The sequence below is a fragment of the Eucalyptus grandis genome, chromosome 3 (assembly GCF_016545825.1).
Source record: "Eucalyptus grandis isolate ANBG69807.140 chromosome 3, ASM1654582v1, whole genome shotgun sequence".
Lineage (NCBI taxonomy): Eukaryota > Viridiplantae > Streptophyta > Magnoliopsida > Myrtales > Myrtaceae > Eucalyptus > Eucalyptus grandis.
In genome coordinates, this window is record NC_052614.1 from 12,407,983 (window position 1) to 12,426,786 (window position 18,804).

The 18,804-nt window shown below is 38.8% G+C and overlaps 1 protein-coding gene across 1 annotated transcript; it reads left to right on the top strand.

Annotated features, from left to right (window-relative positions):
- Positions 1 to 9,420: 9,420 nt before the first annotated feature.
- On the top strand, positions 9,421 to 17,170 carry LOC104436570 (putative ABC transporter B family member 8). The gene is given in 10 exon segments (XM_010049382.3): positions 9,421 to 9,752; positions 9,895 to 9,949; positions 10,313 to 10,491; positions 11,023 to 11,480; positions 13,069 to 13,609; positions 13,770 to 13,838; positions 13,840 to 13,950; positions 14,256 to 15,539; positions 15,669 to 16,084; positions 16,302 to 17,170. Coding segments are annotated over 10 exon segments (3,726 nt in total). The 5' UTR covers positions 9,421 to 9,491; the 3' UTR covers positions 16,654 to 17,170.
- Positions 17,171 to 18,804: the final 1,634 nt, after the last annotated feature.

The window sequence follows — 18,804 nt, forward strand, 5'->3', positions numbered from 1 at the left end:
AATATTTTTTTAAAATGATCGTTTATATTACTTACAAAAATGAATAAATTGTGAAATTTTTTTCATTTTTCACAAAAATATTTAGATATAAATTATTATTGATAATAAAATATTTTTTATTGACTAATTATTTCAAATTATATAAGTGATCACTTTTATAATTTTTTTTCCAAATTATGAATTTTTAATGAAAAAGACGAAGCCTTAGTTTACATGCAAAAGAGGGATGGTGGAGTTCAATATTTCCATGCCATCAAAGATTAGATAATGAAATTAGATGGTGAATGCCAAATTGAATTAATCGGATTACGTCGAAAGAATGTCACAGCAAATGGAACTCTAGCTAACTTAAGTTGTCAAGCACACTTTAGGCAAAATGAATTAGCCAACTCGGCATTAGATCCACCGACCCCGGTTCCACGATAAATCACGTTTTCTGTTCAACATAAGAACACCTATTATGCTAGATTTATGTAATATCAACTCACAATTAAAGAAATAATTCAAAAATTAGGATTTATGAAACCTTCGCAGTCGTCGAATCGAACCTTTTTAACCAATCCCACTAAGTATCAAGGTTCCACTAGAGCAACACTCGCTATTGTCCATGGTCGGAGCTTTGTCCATTTCTGCGACGTTTTCTCGCGGCTCCGTCCATCTTCTCATTTTAGTTTATTAGTTTTTCCCAAAACGTGGGTGAATTTCGATGCTGGTGCTACAAGGTTGGGCTTGCCGCCGCCGGCTGCCGAAATTTGGCACGTGTTGCCTAAGAATACGAGAAGCCACTTTTTTCACGCCATTCAAAACATATTCATATCGTACGCCAACGTTAAAATTTACAAAATTGTTAAACCCAGCATGGTGGGGTTTATTTTTATGGCTTAATCTAAATGGATTATTGACCAATCATGGAAAAAAATGCATTATGCGTTAAATTATACGATTGGCATGGCATGATGAATTACCACAATTATCCCAAAATATGTATTTCGACTAATTCCTCCTTTGAATTTAAAAAAATTCTAATTTCAATTCGTTTGCTTCATGTATCTGTCTCGATGTGTGCCAAAATATTCTGTGGTTAGTAGATTAAAAGAAAAATTCTCAGGTCTCTTGCAGTCTTGCTCTCTTGCTAGGGTTTACCGTGATCCTTGTGAGCTAATAGTTACCTAGATATCTGGGCTACATTTCTAGGGTTTCTTTATAGATGCTATTATAATTAAAGCGGGACGCAATTCATGGTTTTATTTGTGTAAAAGCTGCATCATTCGAATCGTGATGGATTTGAGGCGAGAAAATTGGAGTAAAAACAATAACACAACATAAGCAAATAAAGCACGACGTGGTCTGATTAATAAGGTTTACTTGCTGGTTGCATTCAAGGGGGCCAGAATTAAGGGATTTATATAGTAATTTAAGATCAACAGTTGCTCTTAGCCAATAGAAAAGAAAAGAAAAGAAAAGAAACTGCTAGTGCTCGCACATTAAATTCTCAGATTCCCTACCATCATGAAGGTTACAAGAAGATCTCTCAAATCTTTCATATAACAAAAATTTTGCATGTCGAAAATGCAGCATGAACTCTAATCCTGTGAAATGAACTTCTTCTCCAAAAATTCTTTCGCATTTCAAGAACATATAGCATGCAAAAGTCAATTACACATAGCTAGTAATTTTATGACATGCGTGTGGATATAAAGACACTAAAAATACTAAAACTTTCATTTTATATTCACTAGAATACTATGAATTTTCAATCGATCACTTGAGTGTCTTAACTTTTGTATTCTATTTAGTTGAGTATCATGATTTTTCATTCGATCCCTTACGTGCTATAATTTTTAAAATGCCTTCACCACAAGTGTCAGAAATTTGGTGAATGTGCTTTAAAAGTGATTAATTGAAAAGTTATGGCACTCGAGCAAACGTATTATAAAATTTATGATATTTACGACATCTTTTTTCACACGTGTGATGTGCATTAGTTACCAATTGTAAAACATGCTCATGCCCATTGTGAGTCAACTCTTTTTTACTAAGCCAAACTCTAATGCAAATATTTTTGAGCCACTCAAAGCAAAACAATGTCTCCTATCTTACTCCAGCTGTCCATCAGGAGGAACTTTTGGTAGATTTTGACGCTTCCAAAGAACCACCAAAAAAAAAAAAAAAAAAAAAAAGACAAAAGGACCTTAAAAAAAGTGATCAAAAAATAAGCACTAAGAATCATGTTAGCTTTGTGCATTTAATAATGTACAAGTATACGACCAAAAAAAAAAAAAAAATCATGTACTAAAGTAGAGCGTCGTTATCACGTTCTCGAAGTTGAAGCCATCGTTCTTGTTCCTCCAACCAAATCTCTAAACGACAAGTTAGACCATACCCGGACGTCGCTTGAGGTTATTTTCAACGTTTGCACGTGAGCAATTTGAATAATCAACTGATCAAGGGATTGATTGTAGCTGGAAAAATTACCAAAAAAACAAAAATCCTAAATTTATTATATTGGCACGAATTTAATCATAAATATTTCAATTTGATCAATATGGTTCTAAATTTTTTCACAATATATCAAATCAGTCTATTCAGTCAACTTAGGTTGGAAGTTGTTGATATAGATACTGGTTGTTCTACGTAACAAAGTCAATGCTAAAATTGACATTTTTTTTGTAATTCTTTTATTTTTTTTCCTATTTTTCTTTGGCTGAAAATTGATGATATAGATGCTAGTTGTCTTATATAGTAAGATTGGTGCTAACGTTGATTTTTTTTTTTTATAATTTTTTTTTCTATTTTCTTTCCATTTTCTTTTTGCCAATGGCTGGTGGTAGAATGAGAAGGGAAATAAAAAGAAAGAAAGAAATTCAAAAAATGTCAATGTTAGTGCTGAGTGTGCCATGTAAGACTACTAACATTCACGTTAATGATTTTCAACCTAAGCCGGATGAAATTTGTACTGATGTGAAAAAGTTGAAAATTAATTTGGCCCATCTGAAAGGTTTATGAATGAATTATCACTGATGAATTAGTTTTGCAACTTTTTTAATACTTTTCCTTATTGTAGCCGGAAGTTGGCTCTAAAAGGGGCTTTTTCTAATTCTCTAATTTGTAATTTCTTGCGACCCTCAACAAGCCCCTCCGATTTGGGGGAAAAAAAATGACCATGGTTTTTTCAGTACTCGTGGTATGAAAAGATGTAAAATAATGATTGATCTTTGGTTAGAAAGAGGTATAAACTATAAACCATTTGGTGCTGTTTTGGCTTTTCTTAATATATATCTTACCTTTACCAAAAAAAAAAAAAAAAAACTATAAACCATTTGGTGCTGTTAATATGATATAATAGAGGACAACGACTGTAGATAAAAGGATCAAGGAACAACGTGACCAAAAAGATCAGTAAGGAATTAATTAAGACCTTCATACTTGCCAAATTCATTTGGGATTCTTCCTGCAAATCCATGGATGCCGAGTTGCTAGTCAAACTAAGCGTCTTGATCATCATCCGCACATGCTTCCAATTAATGTATGCATTGGATGTACTAAGTGATTCGTACTTCTAGCACTCACATAAAGCAAAATAAAAATATAATCCGAAGGATTCTCTTGTCTTTGGAGACAAAAAGTTTCTGGTAGCGTTGTCGACTAATTATTGTCCGGATTGGCCGTGAATTATTTGTCTTTTTAACATGTCCATGGAGATGAACTAGTCAACTCATCTATTGGTTCTTTTAAATGTACAATACTCAATCACGAAATATTATTTCAAGGAAGAAAAATCATAAACCCTCTCTCTCTCTCTCTCTCTCATCGCCATCATAAGGTCAAAAAAAGTGTTACAATCGTGACCACGGATGGTAGAGAGAGAGAGAGAGCGGGTAATCGGGGACGATGTATGGTGGTCATGTCCATAAACGATAGTGCCTTGTGTGTCCACGAGAGAAGCTTTTGAATAGAAAGTGGCTGGTATAAAGAAGCGGGCTGAGTCAGAGAGAAGTGAAGACATTGGTCAGGGATATCATCTTACTGAGTTTTCTTTGGTGCCAATGAGTATAAAAATCACTTATACTTTAGGTATAAAAATTTAGTCATATCAAATCAATCAATAAGAAATTGTTACGGAAAAATTACTTAATTAGTCTTAATCATATAGTATAAATGCACATTTAGTCCTTTTTTTTTTGCTAATTTAATCCTAACTATTTATGCGAAATTCCAATATAGTGTTTTTGATAAATTTTCGTCGAAATTCACAGACGTGGCGGTCCAGTCATTCTTAGTGATCTTATGTGGTATACCGTCATGTTAGTAATTTCCTGCAAAAATTACCTGACATTACTATATTGGAATTTCACACAAAGGTTTAGAACTAAATTAACAAAATTAAAAAGTTCAAAACTAGATTGGCTTCTTTACAGTATGGTAAGAACTAATTGGATAACTTCCCCAATTATTACCTCGTCCCTCATTATACTTAGCGCATTTGAAAAATGTTTTGGTACATTTGTTATTACTCTTGAAGGCCACTAAAACCTTGAATTTTCCTAAAAGAGTATGTCAAAATCGGAAAAATAATATATTGACTTGTTCAAGTAATGATGTGGTAAATAAAATCAATCAAATCCTTGAGAAAGATGTGTGCCTTTTAAGGAGGTCTAATGTGACTTTCATTATTTCTTAATAGGTGCTTCCGTTATTCTAATAGATTAAGCTGTAAAAATCTATTCTCAACAAATTCACATTGAGAGTTTAAACTGGTCAACCATCAAATTCATGGATCCATTTGTTTAAACACTTAACGAAGATATACCCTTTTTTTTTCCTTGTTTTTTTTTTTTGGAAATACGTAATGCTAAAGGGTCTTCGCACCTCTACAATTATTCTAAGTTTATAGATGTGAACGGTCCAACTTTTGGCGATAAGGCCAAAAAGAAAAAGAAAAAGCCAAGGATCAACTTGAGCGAAATTTAGCAACGCATCATGCAATCTTTACAAACAATACATTGAAGCAGAAATGAAAACGAGAAACAAGTTGGAATATTTTAAGGTGGTCGGTTGCTTCTAAAGTTAGGTCAAATCCATAATCTCTCTCGTAGAAGGTCTTAATATAATACTTTTCTATATTGCATTTGCGCGCTATGTATGTTTGGCCATGACATCTTGATCTCTAAAGCTAATAAAATAAGGTAATATGCTTATCCCGTCCAATCGAGATAAAGATTTAAAGAAAGGTAGTACGTCCAAATAAAGGGAAAAGAGTAGAGCACACGGTTTTTGTGCATTTCAAGCATATTTTCCACTAAATAGGGGCACGGACTCTTTAATTTCATTATTGCACATCAACTAGTATGTGTGTTTTCAGTTTCGAAAGGGATGAAAACATTACTAGTTAAAAAAAATTATGTTCTTAAAACTTATATAGGAATTAATAACCAACGACAAAACGTTTTTGTTATAGTTTACAAGATGCAAATCAGATAATGAATTCTAATTGCATCAATCATGTCTTGGTAATCATTTTTACTATCTATATAAAACAAAGAGAATCTCTTACTTTTAAGAGATCAACAGTTTTTTTCCTTCCCCAAATATATATTTTTTTGGTAAAGGGTAAGAATATATAGCTTGAATCACTAATTACAAAAGATCCGACACCACAAAACTTGCACTCAATAAGACAACGGTCAGAGTGAGTGGAAGGGAGCTGAATGCAAAAGAGGACCGCAAGAGCGGGCCTGAGGAAGCAGAAATAGCCAAAATAATGGCGAAAGGAAAAGAAAAGCAGCGGGAGGCCATAGAAGGCCAGATGAACCACAATCTATGCCCGATCCACTAACGACAAAAGTGAAGAGCCATCAAGGAAGCACCCACGCGGAGGAAGAGTGTCTAGACAACAAACGCCAAGCTAGGGCCTTGCCAAAGTAGAAGATTCCCTAGCTGAAAAAAATGATCAGATCAATACCCCAGCTACGCTACAATCTCTAGTTTCTATAAGTATCATCCACACTTTTGAAGGTGGTGGCTTTGTCTCTAACGACCTTGATGAGTTGATTCTTCACCGCTAGAATGGATAAGTGATGTTCTCTAAAGAGGATGCCATTCCTGTGTTTCCAAATAAAATAACAAAGAGCACCAAAAGAGAAGTGAGCAATGCACTTGTAGAAGTCTTTGCCCGCAAGGAAGGAGACGGCCCAGTTGAGGTGCTCGACCCACAAACTGTTCCGCCACGGCAGATTGCATCTTGAGGCCCAAAAGAAGGCAATGCTAGCATAGATGCGGCATCAAAAAAATAGGTGGTCTATGAAATCTGGTACCTCATTGTAGAAGGGACACAAGGCATTTTCTATCCTACCATAAGATAATAATAGAGCTTGGGTAGGAAGTCTGCGTTTGGCAATAAGCCAAAGGTTTAGTTGGTACCTTGGAGTGATCAAGTTGTTCCATATGAATGTGTGCCAGGAGACCCGTGTCTTCCTCCTCCTAGTCAAATCCCAAGCCGAGGCCACCGTGAACACGTGGGAGGTGTTTCTCTTCAAACCAAAACGATCGGAGAGGTGAGAAAGGGTGGGAAGGGGTTTCGCCTAGGAGTCCAAGACCAACTTGGTCAAAGCTCCACGGTCGGTGAATAGGTCTGCCATTGTCGCCTGCCTAGAGAGGCCATCTCCGGAAAATACAAGTTCAAAGGACCCTTGGGGTGCCAGTTATCAAACCAGAGGGACACCGAGCAACCATCCCCAATTCTCCAATAGAAGGAGCTTCTAAATTCAGTCCTAAGTTGGAGGATCTTCTTCCAAGCCCACGAACAACATGTCGGCTCTTTGGCCACCCAAAATATTCTTAGTTACTTATTATACAAAAATGGAGTCCACGGTGGATGCGTAATTTGTGATTTTATTTTGTGTCTCTTGTTCTTCAATATCATATTTTGGATGCCTTTTTGTCCTGAAAAAACCTTCTTAATTTTTTTTTTAAATCTCAATTTTTTTTCTCTTTCCATAGGTACAATATTCTTTCTATAGTGTATTTTTACCAATAATTTATATCATCATTTAACGATTCAAATATTTCCTAACAAACTTTAACTTTCAAATATCAATTTCTTGCACACTCTCAACACATGTACATTTGCTAAATTAACATTGTATTCTCTTAAAACTTACCTTATAGATATTATATGTACGCTTTTGTACTTATGACAATTTATCTTGTTTAGGTAATTTTTTAGACAATGACATGTGGATGCATGTATCTGTATCTTCACACTTTTCAGTGTTTTGGATTCAGATTGATTTTCTATGGTAAATGATTCACATTAAAATTCGATTATGGAATTTGAGAGACTTACAATATTGGCGTAAATGCTTGGCAATGTTTTGAACATGCTACTTAGCCTCTACACAAAAATCTCCATATGCTCTAATACACTGGCAAGACCCTCAAAAATAGCATTTAAGTGTTATATTTCATGTACATTACTTTCTCCGTCATATCCTATGTGGTATATCCCATGACAAATTGGTGCATTGAGTCAATATGGTGTTTGGCATTGAGACTGTTTACACATACGTCTTGACTCCCTTTACGTGTATCGGGTTAGTGAAAAAGAGACAAAGGGATAGTTCTTTTGACAACTATATGTGACCTCAATTTTCTTTCATTGAAGAACTTCAAAATTGAAAATAATCGAGTAGTGAAATATGTTAGCCAAGCGTGATCCCGTAGGAATTTGCAAACTTGGAGAACAAAAGGGTTATAACTGGAAAACAATACCCAAGTACTTTATATTCTATTTTAGGGTTATCCCTTGTGAACAGGGTAAGGGTCATCATCTTTTGGGTGTCTGTATGCGTGGTTGGGGAGCTCCCACACTTGGTCCAAATAAGGTTCGAGCAAAAAAGAGTTGATCAAGAAAAAAACAAGAATAAATCAGTTTAGAAAGAAAAGGAGCAAAGAAAGAGACAAAGCCTGAGTAATAGGTCCAAAGAGGTTGAGGGTCCAAATTGAACAGCTAAGGGTATAGTGGAATGTAGCTATAGCTCCCAAAGATGCAGGTGACCCAACCAAGATTTGGAGGAATATGCCTCCAAAGAGAGAAGGGTCCCCATCTTTCATCACTTTTTTTTTTTTTTTTTTTGATTAGTTTTCGTTCTTCATTTCTCCAGCAGGGGTCCTGTTCTTCCATTTCTTTCTCGAGGTTGATGAATATGCAGATGTGCTTTCTCAGGGTATCTTGAAGCATGTTTTTATGTCAAATCACTGAAATATTCTGAGCCACATATTTAGAACACGTGACGGTCGTTCATGCGTTTCCTTTGTCATGGAAATGTGACTTTAGTTATGACATGTCTTCATACAGAAATTGGTGGAGCTAAGGCTGCTGATGATTGGGCTCAGTTATAATGAGCTAAAATGATCTAGCATCTCCTGGTTGGGAGCTAAAATAATCTAACTTGTAATCATGGTCGGATGGAGTTGCCCCTTCTGACCTGGTCTGAAGAAACATGGCCCTTACAAGTTTTATACCCATTTAGCTGGCCGGCATTGAATTCACTTGGAGCGAATTTTCTTGGTACTTTAAACGAAAATGCAACATCAGATCTAGAAAAAGATAACACTGTGTTTCACACAAAAATCAGAGTGGATAGGTGAGTATATTTGGAGTACCAACAGGAAACTTACTCTGGCAGCAACTGAAATTTTTTCCACCGACCAAACCTTCTTGGGGCCCGATGATCATTGCATTATTATATTTGTTTTGGTTAATTCTGGGAAAATGGAGACAAAACATATAGTCATCCTCCTCATACTTTCATGAAAGATCCATCATTTACAAAACCTGTAATTTTCCATATTTTCTTGGTGCTTGCTTGAGGCTATACAGTTGTGTGCAGCCACAGCCAATGAGACCAGAGCACCATGACATATTATAATGCGAAACCAATCCTCTTTTCCATATAACACCAAAAGGAAAAGAGGGAGACTTTAAGCAACATGCTCTTAAAGCACGCCCTCATCACATTTACTAAACTAAACCCAAAAGTAAAGGAAATGGGACAAGGACAAGAGGAGAAACAATATATTTTGCTTCTGCCACACGGTGGTCTCAGTCATCTTTCTTTGACAATCTACAAAAATGGGGGTGGTCAAGTCCTTCCTCTATCAGACCAAAAAAACAACCAAAAAAGAAAACAAAGAAGTCCTCCCCTTGATGCTGCCTGAAAGTAACAACCACCAAACACACATGATTGTGCATTATTATTCCTTCTTTTTTCTACGAATGCACACATCAATGAGTTGATAATTGATGGTGAGGCTGTTTTTTTAAAAACACACTTAATAATCATCCTCATGCCTCACGGCTCCCTCCCTATATAGAGGTGAGAAGCTCAGGTGTTTACTTTTGTGCGTTCCTCTTCTCTCTCTCTCTCTCTCTCTCTCTCTCTCATTTCTTAAAGGGTTACATCAAACGGTTTTAAGTTGCAGTTGGCCAAATGGGTTCTCCACAAGAGGGTGAGATAGAGAAAGGAGATCGAATGAGAAATAGAAACAAGGGCACAAAAAAGTCAGTGGCAATAATCTTCAGATATGCTGACTGGGTTGATGTTGTTCTCATGCTATTGGGAACATTCGGAGCTATTGGAGATGGCATGTCCACCAACTGCTTGCTGGTTTTTGCTAGCCGTCTCATGAATAGCTTAGGGTTCGGTCAGACCCAACAAAACAATGGCCACTTCATGGATGAAGTGGAACAGGTAAGTTATAGTCAACATTTATAGAGAAACCCACCTCTCTCTCTCTCTCTCTCTCTCTCTCTCTCTCTCTCCCCCCCCTCCCCCTCCCTCCCCCCTCCCCGAGTTACTCACAAATTTCTATTTTTGGATTTTGTGTTCACAGTGCAGCTTAAGCTTTGTGTACTTGGGATTAGCAGTCATGCTCGTGGCTTTTTTGGGTAAATTTTTCAAGCTTTCCTTTTGCTTTGCTTTCCAAGGACACGAGGTGTTTTGATTCAAAGGGTGCATGGTAAATTATTCTCACAAGACCCACAATCTATAAGTTCATCAAAGTGTTGTACTCAAATGGGGAGACACCATTGTCACTAGAATGGACAAACAAAGTATAATTTAAAGAAAAGAAATAGACTACTTTGGAGAATGTCTTTGGTGGGTTTTCTTGGGAAACCCTAAAAGCCCAAAAAATTTCTAGAGAAAGTATCTCAAGTTACACAGACAGTAAAATTTACCCATGCTTTTAATGTTCTTGAAAAAAGGGATCAATCTAATTGATGAAAAGTTCTTATTATAAATGCTTGCAGAAGGATATTGTTGGAGCAAAACGAGCGAGCGACAGGTACTAAAGATCCGGTATAAGTATTTGGAGGCCATTCTCAGACAAGAGGTTGGCTTCTTTGATTCGCAAGAGGCCACTACATCGGAAATCATCAATAGCATCTCAAAAGATACCTGTCTGATTGGTGAAGTTCTTAGTGAAAAGGTACTGTATTTATTGCACTAACATAAGCTTAAAAAAAGGGCGTGTTTACCTTTTCATGAGACGACCTTATGACTATTTTCTGATTCAATGTTTTTACCTTTTTTAGAAAACATTCTCGTTCATATTTCTTTGCATCAAGGTTCAATTCACTTTGTTGTGCTCACGAAAATGATTACATTTCTATGAAATTTCACCCTTGCTAAAGTATATCAAGCCAGGAATCAAGGGAACTTTTTTTCAGTTTAGGAGAATCGCCTTTCGTGTTGTGTGAAGAAACTGAACAACAAGAGTAGACTGAAAAGTGAAAAGAATTTATGCACGAGACAGGCCTTGAACTTCTAATTCTTGAGTTACAAGGAACTATATTCTACGAAAATCAGCAGAAGCAGCTTTTTTTATTTTTATTTTACCATTTTTCTTCAGATGATAGTCTGTCAAATCTTATTGTGCTTTTGTACCACAGAACTTATCAACCTTCTATCAACCTTTTTGGCTTGATTCATGTTGATCGTTTGTTTCAATCTTCTTCAGGTGCCGATATTTCTCATGCATGCGTCAGTTTTCATCTCGGGCCTCGCATTTTCCACTTACTTCTCTTGGAGGCTCTCCCTGGTGGCCTTCCCATTGTTGCTTCTCTTGATAATACCGGGATTGATATACGGCAAGTACCTTCTCTTTCTGTCGAAGAAGTGCCAAAAGGAATATGGTAAAGCCAACTCCATCATAGAGCAGGCCTTGAGCTCCATCAAAACAGTCTATTCCTTCACTGCCGAGAGACGTATTCTTGAGAGGTACTCTTCCATTTTGGAGAGAACAACAAAGCTAGGAATTAAACAAGGCATAGCCAAAGGTCTGGCCGTGGGAAGTACCGGCCTTTCTTTTGCCATTTGGGCTTTCTTGGCTTGGTACGGAAGCCGCCTGGTCATGTACAAAGGCGAGAGTGGTGGCAGGATTTATGCAGCAGGCCTTTCCTTCGTCCTCAGTGGATTGTAAGTTAATTTCCTCAATTTACTCACCCAAAATACATTTGCACAATATAGGCATACACTCCCAAGTAAGAAACAAGTAAGCGCTTGTGTGCTTATATCTGTCAGTATATGTCCATATATGAGAGTTGTTACATAATCTAGAATCTAGAAGAAAATGTTATATTTAATTTGTACAGACTGTATCCCAAATCGAATAGAATAGCAAATCCATGTTACCTAGACTGTGATAATAAATGAGTCAGAGAATATTCTCTCCATTTTCTCACCTGTGACTTTACTGAAGAATCATTTCCATAACACTCTTAATTACATACATACATATATATATGTATATATATAAACCCATTTTTCTATTTGATCAATAATTCCAGCAATTGTTTTGGACTTCAATATGCTCCTTGCTTCTTTATCTAAGCATAGGCCCGACCACCTTTTTTAATTTCACCGAATTGTGGATGCATGAGCCAGTTTAAGTGAAATTTGGTCTTGACAAAGCAAAGGATGTACATGTTCCACTTACCAGATTATAATCTTTTTATGCATTGTTTACAGTATTTCTGAATGTTCTCCACTTCAACCTGCTTTTATTGCATTTAAAAGCTTTTTCTTGATGAGGTTAGCTGAAGATGAGCATAGAATAATCTTTTGCAAGAACTTACTAATTATAGACTAATATAGAATCATGAATAATACTTCAATTTAAACCAAACTCCATTAATGTTTGCCTTTTATCCTTCGTAGGGTGAAGCTTCCAAATCTAATATTGCATTAGATAGATTAAGCACTTTTAATTTCTTAAAAGAGATCTACAGCTACAGCTCAAAGGAAAGTAAACGTAAATTACAACGTATATAGAGCCAAACGTGCCTGTTCTTAACCTGCTTGCCATCAGCAATGCTTTTCAAGTTACTTCATGATTCGACAAAATTTCTCATTTTCAGTTTTGATTCTATGGCTAGAGAATCTCATCTTACATCGTCAGTTGCCAGAACTGTTGTGTTCAAAAGTATTCGAACTAAAGTTTTGGCATCGATGATTTTTCATGGAAAGGGACCCAATGTTTGGCTAATAAAGGCAAGCAATATTCTCTCCTTTTAGGCTGCTCATTGACAAACTCACTTTAAAGGCCACTCTTTTGAAAAAGGTACATATGTCTAAAGAAGCTGCAGACGAAACCATATTTCATGTTTGTACTACAAATCATGCACAATTTGGAAAAAAATGACAAAATTTATATCATATCAACTAACAGTGAATTTTTTTTTTTTTTTTTTTTTTGAGCCTAACTAGCAGTGAGAATTTGAATTTTTCTGATCCTTATGTTGCAGTTCATACTATTTCCAAGTACCTATTGCTTTGCCACCATAAAGGCTAAAGATTATATCAGTTTAAGTTCTTGCTTGGTTGGATCGACATAAGCTGTATTATGCACTGTGGACTCCTAAATTTTGGCTAAACTAGTAGCAATAATTATTGACTATTGATTTGTTCACGCTTGAGAAAATCGAGGCATGCGTAATTTGCAGAACCCTTGTATGCATATCCGCGCATATTGGTTACAAATCTGAAATTGTCGATCTTGATGTAGATCCCTCGGGATGGCGCTTCCTGACGTGAAGTACTTCACCGAAGCATCAGTTGCGGCAGCTCGAATATTCGACAGAATAGATCGAGTTCCAGAGATAGACGGTGAAAGTCCTAAAGGACGTGTCTTGGACAACATGTCAGGGGAAATAGTTTTTGACCATGTGAAGTTCACGTATCCTTCTAGGCCAGACTCGGTCGTCCTTAGGGATTTCCACCTGGAAGTTGAAGCAGGAAAAACCGTCGCCCTCGTCGGAGCGAGCGGGAGTGGTAAGTCCACTGCGATCGCGTTGCTGCAGCGATTCTATGATCCCGATGGAGGAGTCGTGCGTATAGATGGAGCTGATATAAAGACGCTGCAGCTAAAATGGATAAGGCAAAAGATGGGATTGGTTAGCCAGGAACACGCTTTGTTCGGGGCATCGATAAAGGAGAATATAAAGTTTGGGAAGTTGGATGCTACGATGGAAGAAGTCACTACCGCGGCAATCACCGCGAATGCTCATGACTTCATAAGACAGCTTCCTGATGGATATGAGACCAAGGTAACTCGAGTGCATTTTCCAAATAATGCATCATTTTGGTATGCAGCGTATTTGTATGAATAGACTAATTCCCGTTGATAATCTATGGTGTTTGAGTTAATTACTTCTAGATTTAGCCTATGCAAACGAGGGAGTGTTTTCATGGTGATTAAACTTACAGGTTGGTGAAAGAGGAGCATTCTTATCAGGTGGACAAAAGCAGAGAATTGCCATTGCGAGGGCCGTCATTAAAGAACCCAGTGATTCTCCTACTAGATGAAGCGACTAGCGCGCTCGACCTGGAATCGGAAGGGCTTGTTCAGAATGCCCTTGATCAGGCCTCTTTGGGAAGAACCACACTGGTACTCATCTGTTTTTTTTTTTTTGTTTTTTTGGCTCAATAGGTAATGAATTCGAATCTAGATCAGACTGTAGTTGTTTTTATATCTAGATTCACATATCTAAAGAAAATATATCTCTGTCAATCTTAACAAGTTAATAAATCATGCATGATAACTCTCGCTCACTTTATAATTAAGTTAATCATGCTGTTTACGATATGATGTTATTCACAATTGGAGTTTCAAATGAAAACGATTGAGTCAAAATCGGGTTTGTTTCTATGTCACAAATCAGCCCTGATCAGCTGCCTATTTGGCATCCTCAGGTGGTTGCACACAAGCTATCGACTGTGAAAAATGCGGACCTCATTGCTGTGGTCAATGGCGGCTGCATCGTGGAGATAGGCTCGCATGACGATCTGATCAACAGAAAAGATGGCCACTACGCAAAACTGGCAGAACTACAGAGTCAGTTCAACTGCTATGAACAAGAGCAAGGATCCGATATTCCCATATCTTCTGTTGTGAGAAGCAGCGCGGGCAGGCTGAGCACGAAGTCGAGCCCGGGTATATTCGCTTCACCTCTGGCGGTGTTGGATAGCCCACAGCTGGTCTCTCACCCTCCACCATCCTTTTATCGGCTCTTATCATATAGTGGTCCGGAATGGAAGCAAAGCCTTATAGGAAGTCTTTCGGCCATGGCCTTTGGGGCGGTCCAACCTGTCTACGCCATAACCATTGGTGGCATGATATCCGCCTTCTTTATACAAGATCACGCCGAAATGCAACAGAGAATCCGAACCTACGCCTTGATTTTCTCCTCTCTTTCCTTGGTTTCGATCTCTGTCAATCTCTTGCAGCACTACAATTTCGCCTACATGGGAGAGCACCTCACAAGGAGAATCCGGCTGCGAATGCTGGAGAGAATCCTGACTTTTGAGCCCGCTTGGTTCGACGAGGAGGAGAACTCGAGCGGAGCATTGTGTTCTAGGCTGAGCAACGAAGCTTCCACGGTCAAGTCTCTCGTAGCCGACAGAGTCTCTCTCCTGGTCCAAACCACTTCCGCAGTCACGATAGCAATGATCATGGGTCTCGTGGTGGCTTGGAAGCTTGCGCTTGTCATGATCGCAGTGCAGCCCCTCACGATCCTGTGTTTCTACACCCGCAAAGTCCTGTTATCAAGCTTTTCAGCTAAGTTCATTAAGGCTCAAAACCAAAGTACTCAAATAGCCGTGGAGGCAGTGTACAATCACAAGATAGTGACTTCCTTTGGGAGCATCCAGAAAGTTCTTGAACTGTTCGATAAAGCTCAAGACGAGCCCCGGAAGGAAGCCAGGAAGAAGTCGTGGCTGGCCGGGATGGGCATGGGGTCAGCACAGTGCCTAACGTTCATGTCGTGGGCTTTTGATTTTTGGTACGGTGGTACGTTAGTAGAGAAGGGACAGATATCGGCAGGCGATGTATTCAAGACGTTCTTCGTGTTGGTCAGCACCGGCAAAGTCATAGCCGAAGCCGGAAGCATGACATCCGATTTAGCCAAAGGGGCAGCCGCGGTCGCATCAGTGTTTCAAATTCTCAATCGCCAATCGCTTATCCCATGGTCCCGCCAAGTAAGTACATGTTTATCATATCATATGACCCGTGCTTTCAAATTCAGGCCTTGAAAAAAAAATACCAAACGTTTGACAATGTTTTGATGAAAAAACTTATTTTTCTTTTGTTGGCTGAAACATGATCAGGCAGAGGACGGTGGTAGTGGAACCTTACTGCAGAAAGTAACTGGCAAGATAGACCTGAGGAATGTTGATTTTGCATATCCAAGCAGGCCCAAGAGCCTGATACTGAGGCAATTCTCACTGGAAGTGAAACCGGGCACGAGTGTTGGGCTTGTGGGCAAAAGCGGATGCGGGAAATCAACCGTGATCGGCTTGATCCAGAGGTTTTACGACGTCGAGAGGGGGTCGGTGAGAGTCGATGGCGTGGACATAAGAGAGGTCGATGTCCACTGGTACAGGAAGTACACGGCGCTCGTCAGCCAGGAACCTGTCATTTACTCAGGCAGCATCCGCGACAATATCGTCTTTGGCAAGCTCGATGCCACCGAAAACGAAGTGGTGGAGGCTGCAAGGGCGGCCAACGCGCACGGATTCATCTCGTGAGCTTTCTCTTCTTCTGTCATGCCCTGTTGGTCAATGACCAGAAACACTGGATTCAATTTGAGCACGTCCAAACCTAATAAAATTAAGACGCTAACGGCTAGAATACATAGGTCAAGCCACTAATTTGACCCGCATGCTAATTTGTGGATGAATTGTACTTAGCATGCTGGCAATTCTGCAGATTTTGACTAAGTTGGTAATTGAATTGTTCAGGTCTTTGGAGGATGGGTATGAGACAGAATGCGGGGAGAGAGGAGTTCAGCTATCAGGAGGCCAGAAGCAGAGAATAGCAATTGCCAGAGCAATCATACGGAACCCGACCGTGCTGCTGCTCGACGAGGCAACCAGTGCACTCGACGTGCAGTCAGAGCAAGTGGTGCAGGAGGCGCTGGACCGGATCATGGTCGGGCGGACCACGATCGTGGTGGCTCACAGGATCAACACGATCAAGGACCTCGACTCGATCGCGCTTGTTGCTGATGGCAAGGTGGTCGAGCGGGGGACCTATGCGCAGCTCGTGAACAAGCGAGGTGCTTTCTTCGACCTCGCTAACCGTCAGATTTAGGCATATGGAGTCCTGCTAGAGATGGCGTATATGAAGTAAACCTAGTGTGTGAGGTTAGTACCAGACGCATCTTGTACTGCATAAAGAGGAGGGGTAATCGGCCTTTTTGCATCTGAGGAATCTTCAGGCCCTGCAGCAAGTAAAGAGGGGCTTGTGTAGAGGTTATCTTGGTGACTATGGCGGAGTCGGATCAGGATCGAAAGACCGGACGCCATCGCAAGCGACTGTCGTAGTGACGCAATTGGCAACTGCAATTGAATGTTGTACATGTGTGCGCGCGCGCGCGTAGCTGGTGTAAGCAAGATTTTGAGACTTGTCATGTGAAGATTGGTGCAATTCGACTGCTGATCAAACCTACCGACGTCGTAAACTGTTGGATTTGTAACATAATAATGTGATATGCGATCGTGTTCGAGGACAAGCTGATGTGAGAATTGGTTATGATGCTAACTTTGTAACTTCTCTCATATCTCAATAACCCTGAACAAATTGGCAATCTTTGTCGGCAGTAGTACTTCTCAGTTCTCGCACTTGATGTTCTTGACATCAGAAACAGTGATTTCCAAAGCACCGACAGGATTTAAACTTAAAGGCTTCCTTGCTCGGGTTGGACTTTTCCGTGATTAAAGAAAACAGAGAGAACATGATCTCGGGTTCATAGAGAAGATCACTAATTGTAGCCCCGTGGAATTCTATTGCTCCGTGTCAAAAAGTAATGATTTTTTATTTGTTGGTAAATGTTAGGGAGATCAGTTCCTAATGCAGTCTAGTCCGACCCCAAAACTGACAACCAATTTCCATTTCCGGAACCAAGGACTGGTTCAGACCAATCGGACCGGTCCATAGTTCTCAAGCGATTCAGTGGAATTGATCGAGTTTAAAAGAGAGAATGTCTTGAACTTCATAAGAGATGATAAGACCCAAAGAAAGGGAAAGATTCACAAAGGAGAGGAGATGTGCATGAGACATTTAGAAAAAAAAAAAAAAATTGGTCCGGGCAATCCTTGAAATCGGGAACTAGACCCAATCCAACAACCGATTTGGTATGGTCCAAACGATTTCTAGTTTGATCGGTCTGTCTTGCTCACCTCTAGGTTAAGCGTCCACAAAATTATTATGGAAAAATGGCCAATGATTTTTAATTTCACATAACTTAACAACAACTTACAACACTTACATGAAAAATTACTAGCTTTTTTTGCCGTTTGCAAATTAGCAATTTTTGTGCTCACTAACTCTTATATGTCGATACCAAAAAAAGTCAGAATGGTTTACCCACTTTTTGTCATGTTAAATTATCAATTAATTTAGGATTACTAACTCTCAATTAGGTTACTTACTAATGTTTAATCGTTTTTTCTCTAATTTATTAACTTTTCTACTTGACGTACCAATTTCTATTTGCTTCGATTAGCAAACTCCGTATCACAGCTTGGACATGGCTGCATCGACCTCGATTCGCCCTTGATCTAGGACGACGATCATTGCTAGCCTCAGATTTAAGGTCGACGACAGCCCTCGAAGGGTAACAGCAGCTCGCCTGGTGGAGAGAGAGTAACGTGGTGGAGGGATATGTTGAACCAAGCAAGTCTGTCGTGTGGGAGATGATGGATTTTTTTGGGATGAGGATGGTTTGGTAAAAAAAAAAAAATGACAATTCGCTCAATTATGTGTGGACGAGAGATGCAACCAATTCATTGCAAAGAGTAATCCATTCATAGTTTTGATTTATTAAAGACGAAATTTATTATTATTATTATTTTGGGTAATGGATTCTTTTTAAAGAAATGTTCGAATGAAATATCAACTACCTAATTGCGTACGATCGGATGCAATTCCAGGAAATTCTGGCAAGACTATACGCATCGTCACTTTCATTTCTACGTACATAAATCTAGTTGACCTCTCTATGGCCGAAAAACTAGAACTTTGACCTTGACAGATTCAGGCAGGGCTTAGGAAGAAATGTTCAACTTTCTGGATATATACAAAACCTGCCACATATGATATGCGCCGCAGTTCCATAAATATATGTTCCATCCGAGTAACTTTCATTTCTCGATATTTTATCCTTTTTCCTCAATAATTTCGCCGCTCTCGTAATTATTGAAAGTAACTTTTCCCTATCTAAATTGGCCGCGGCCTCTCCTG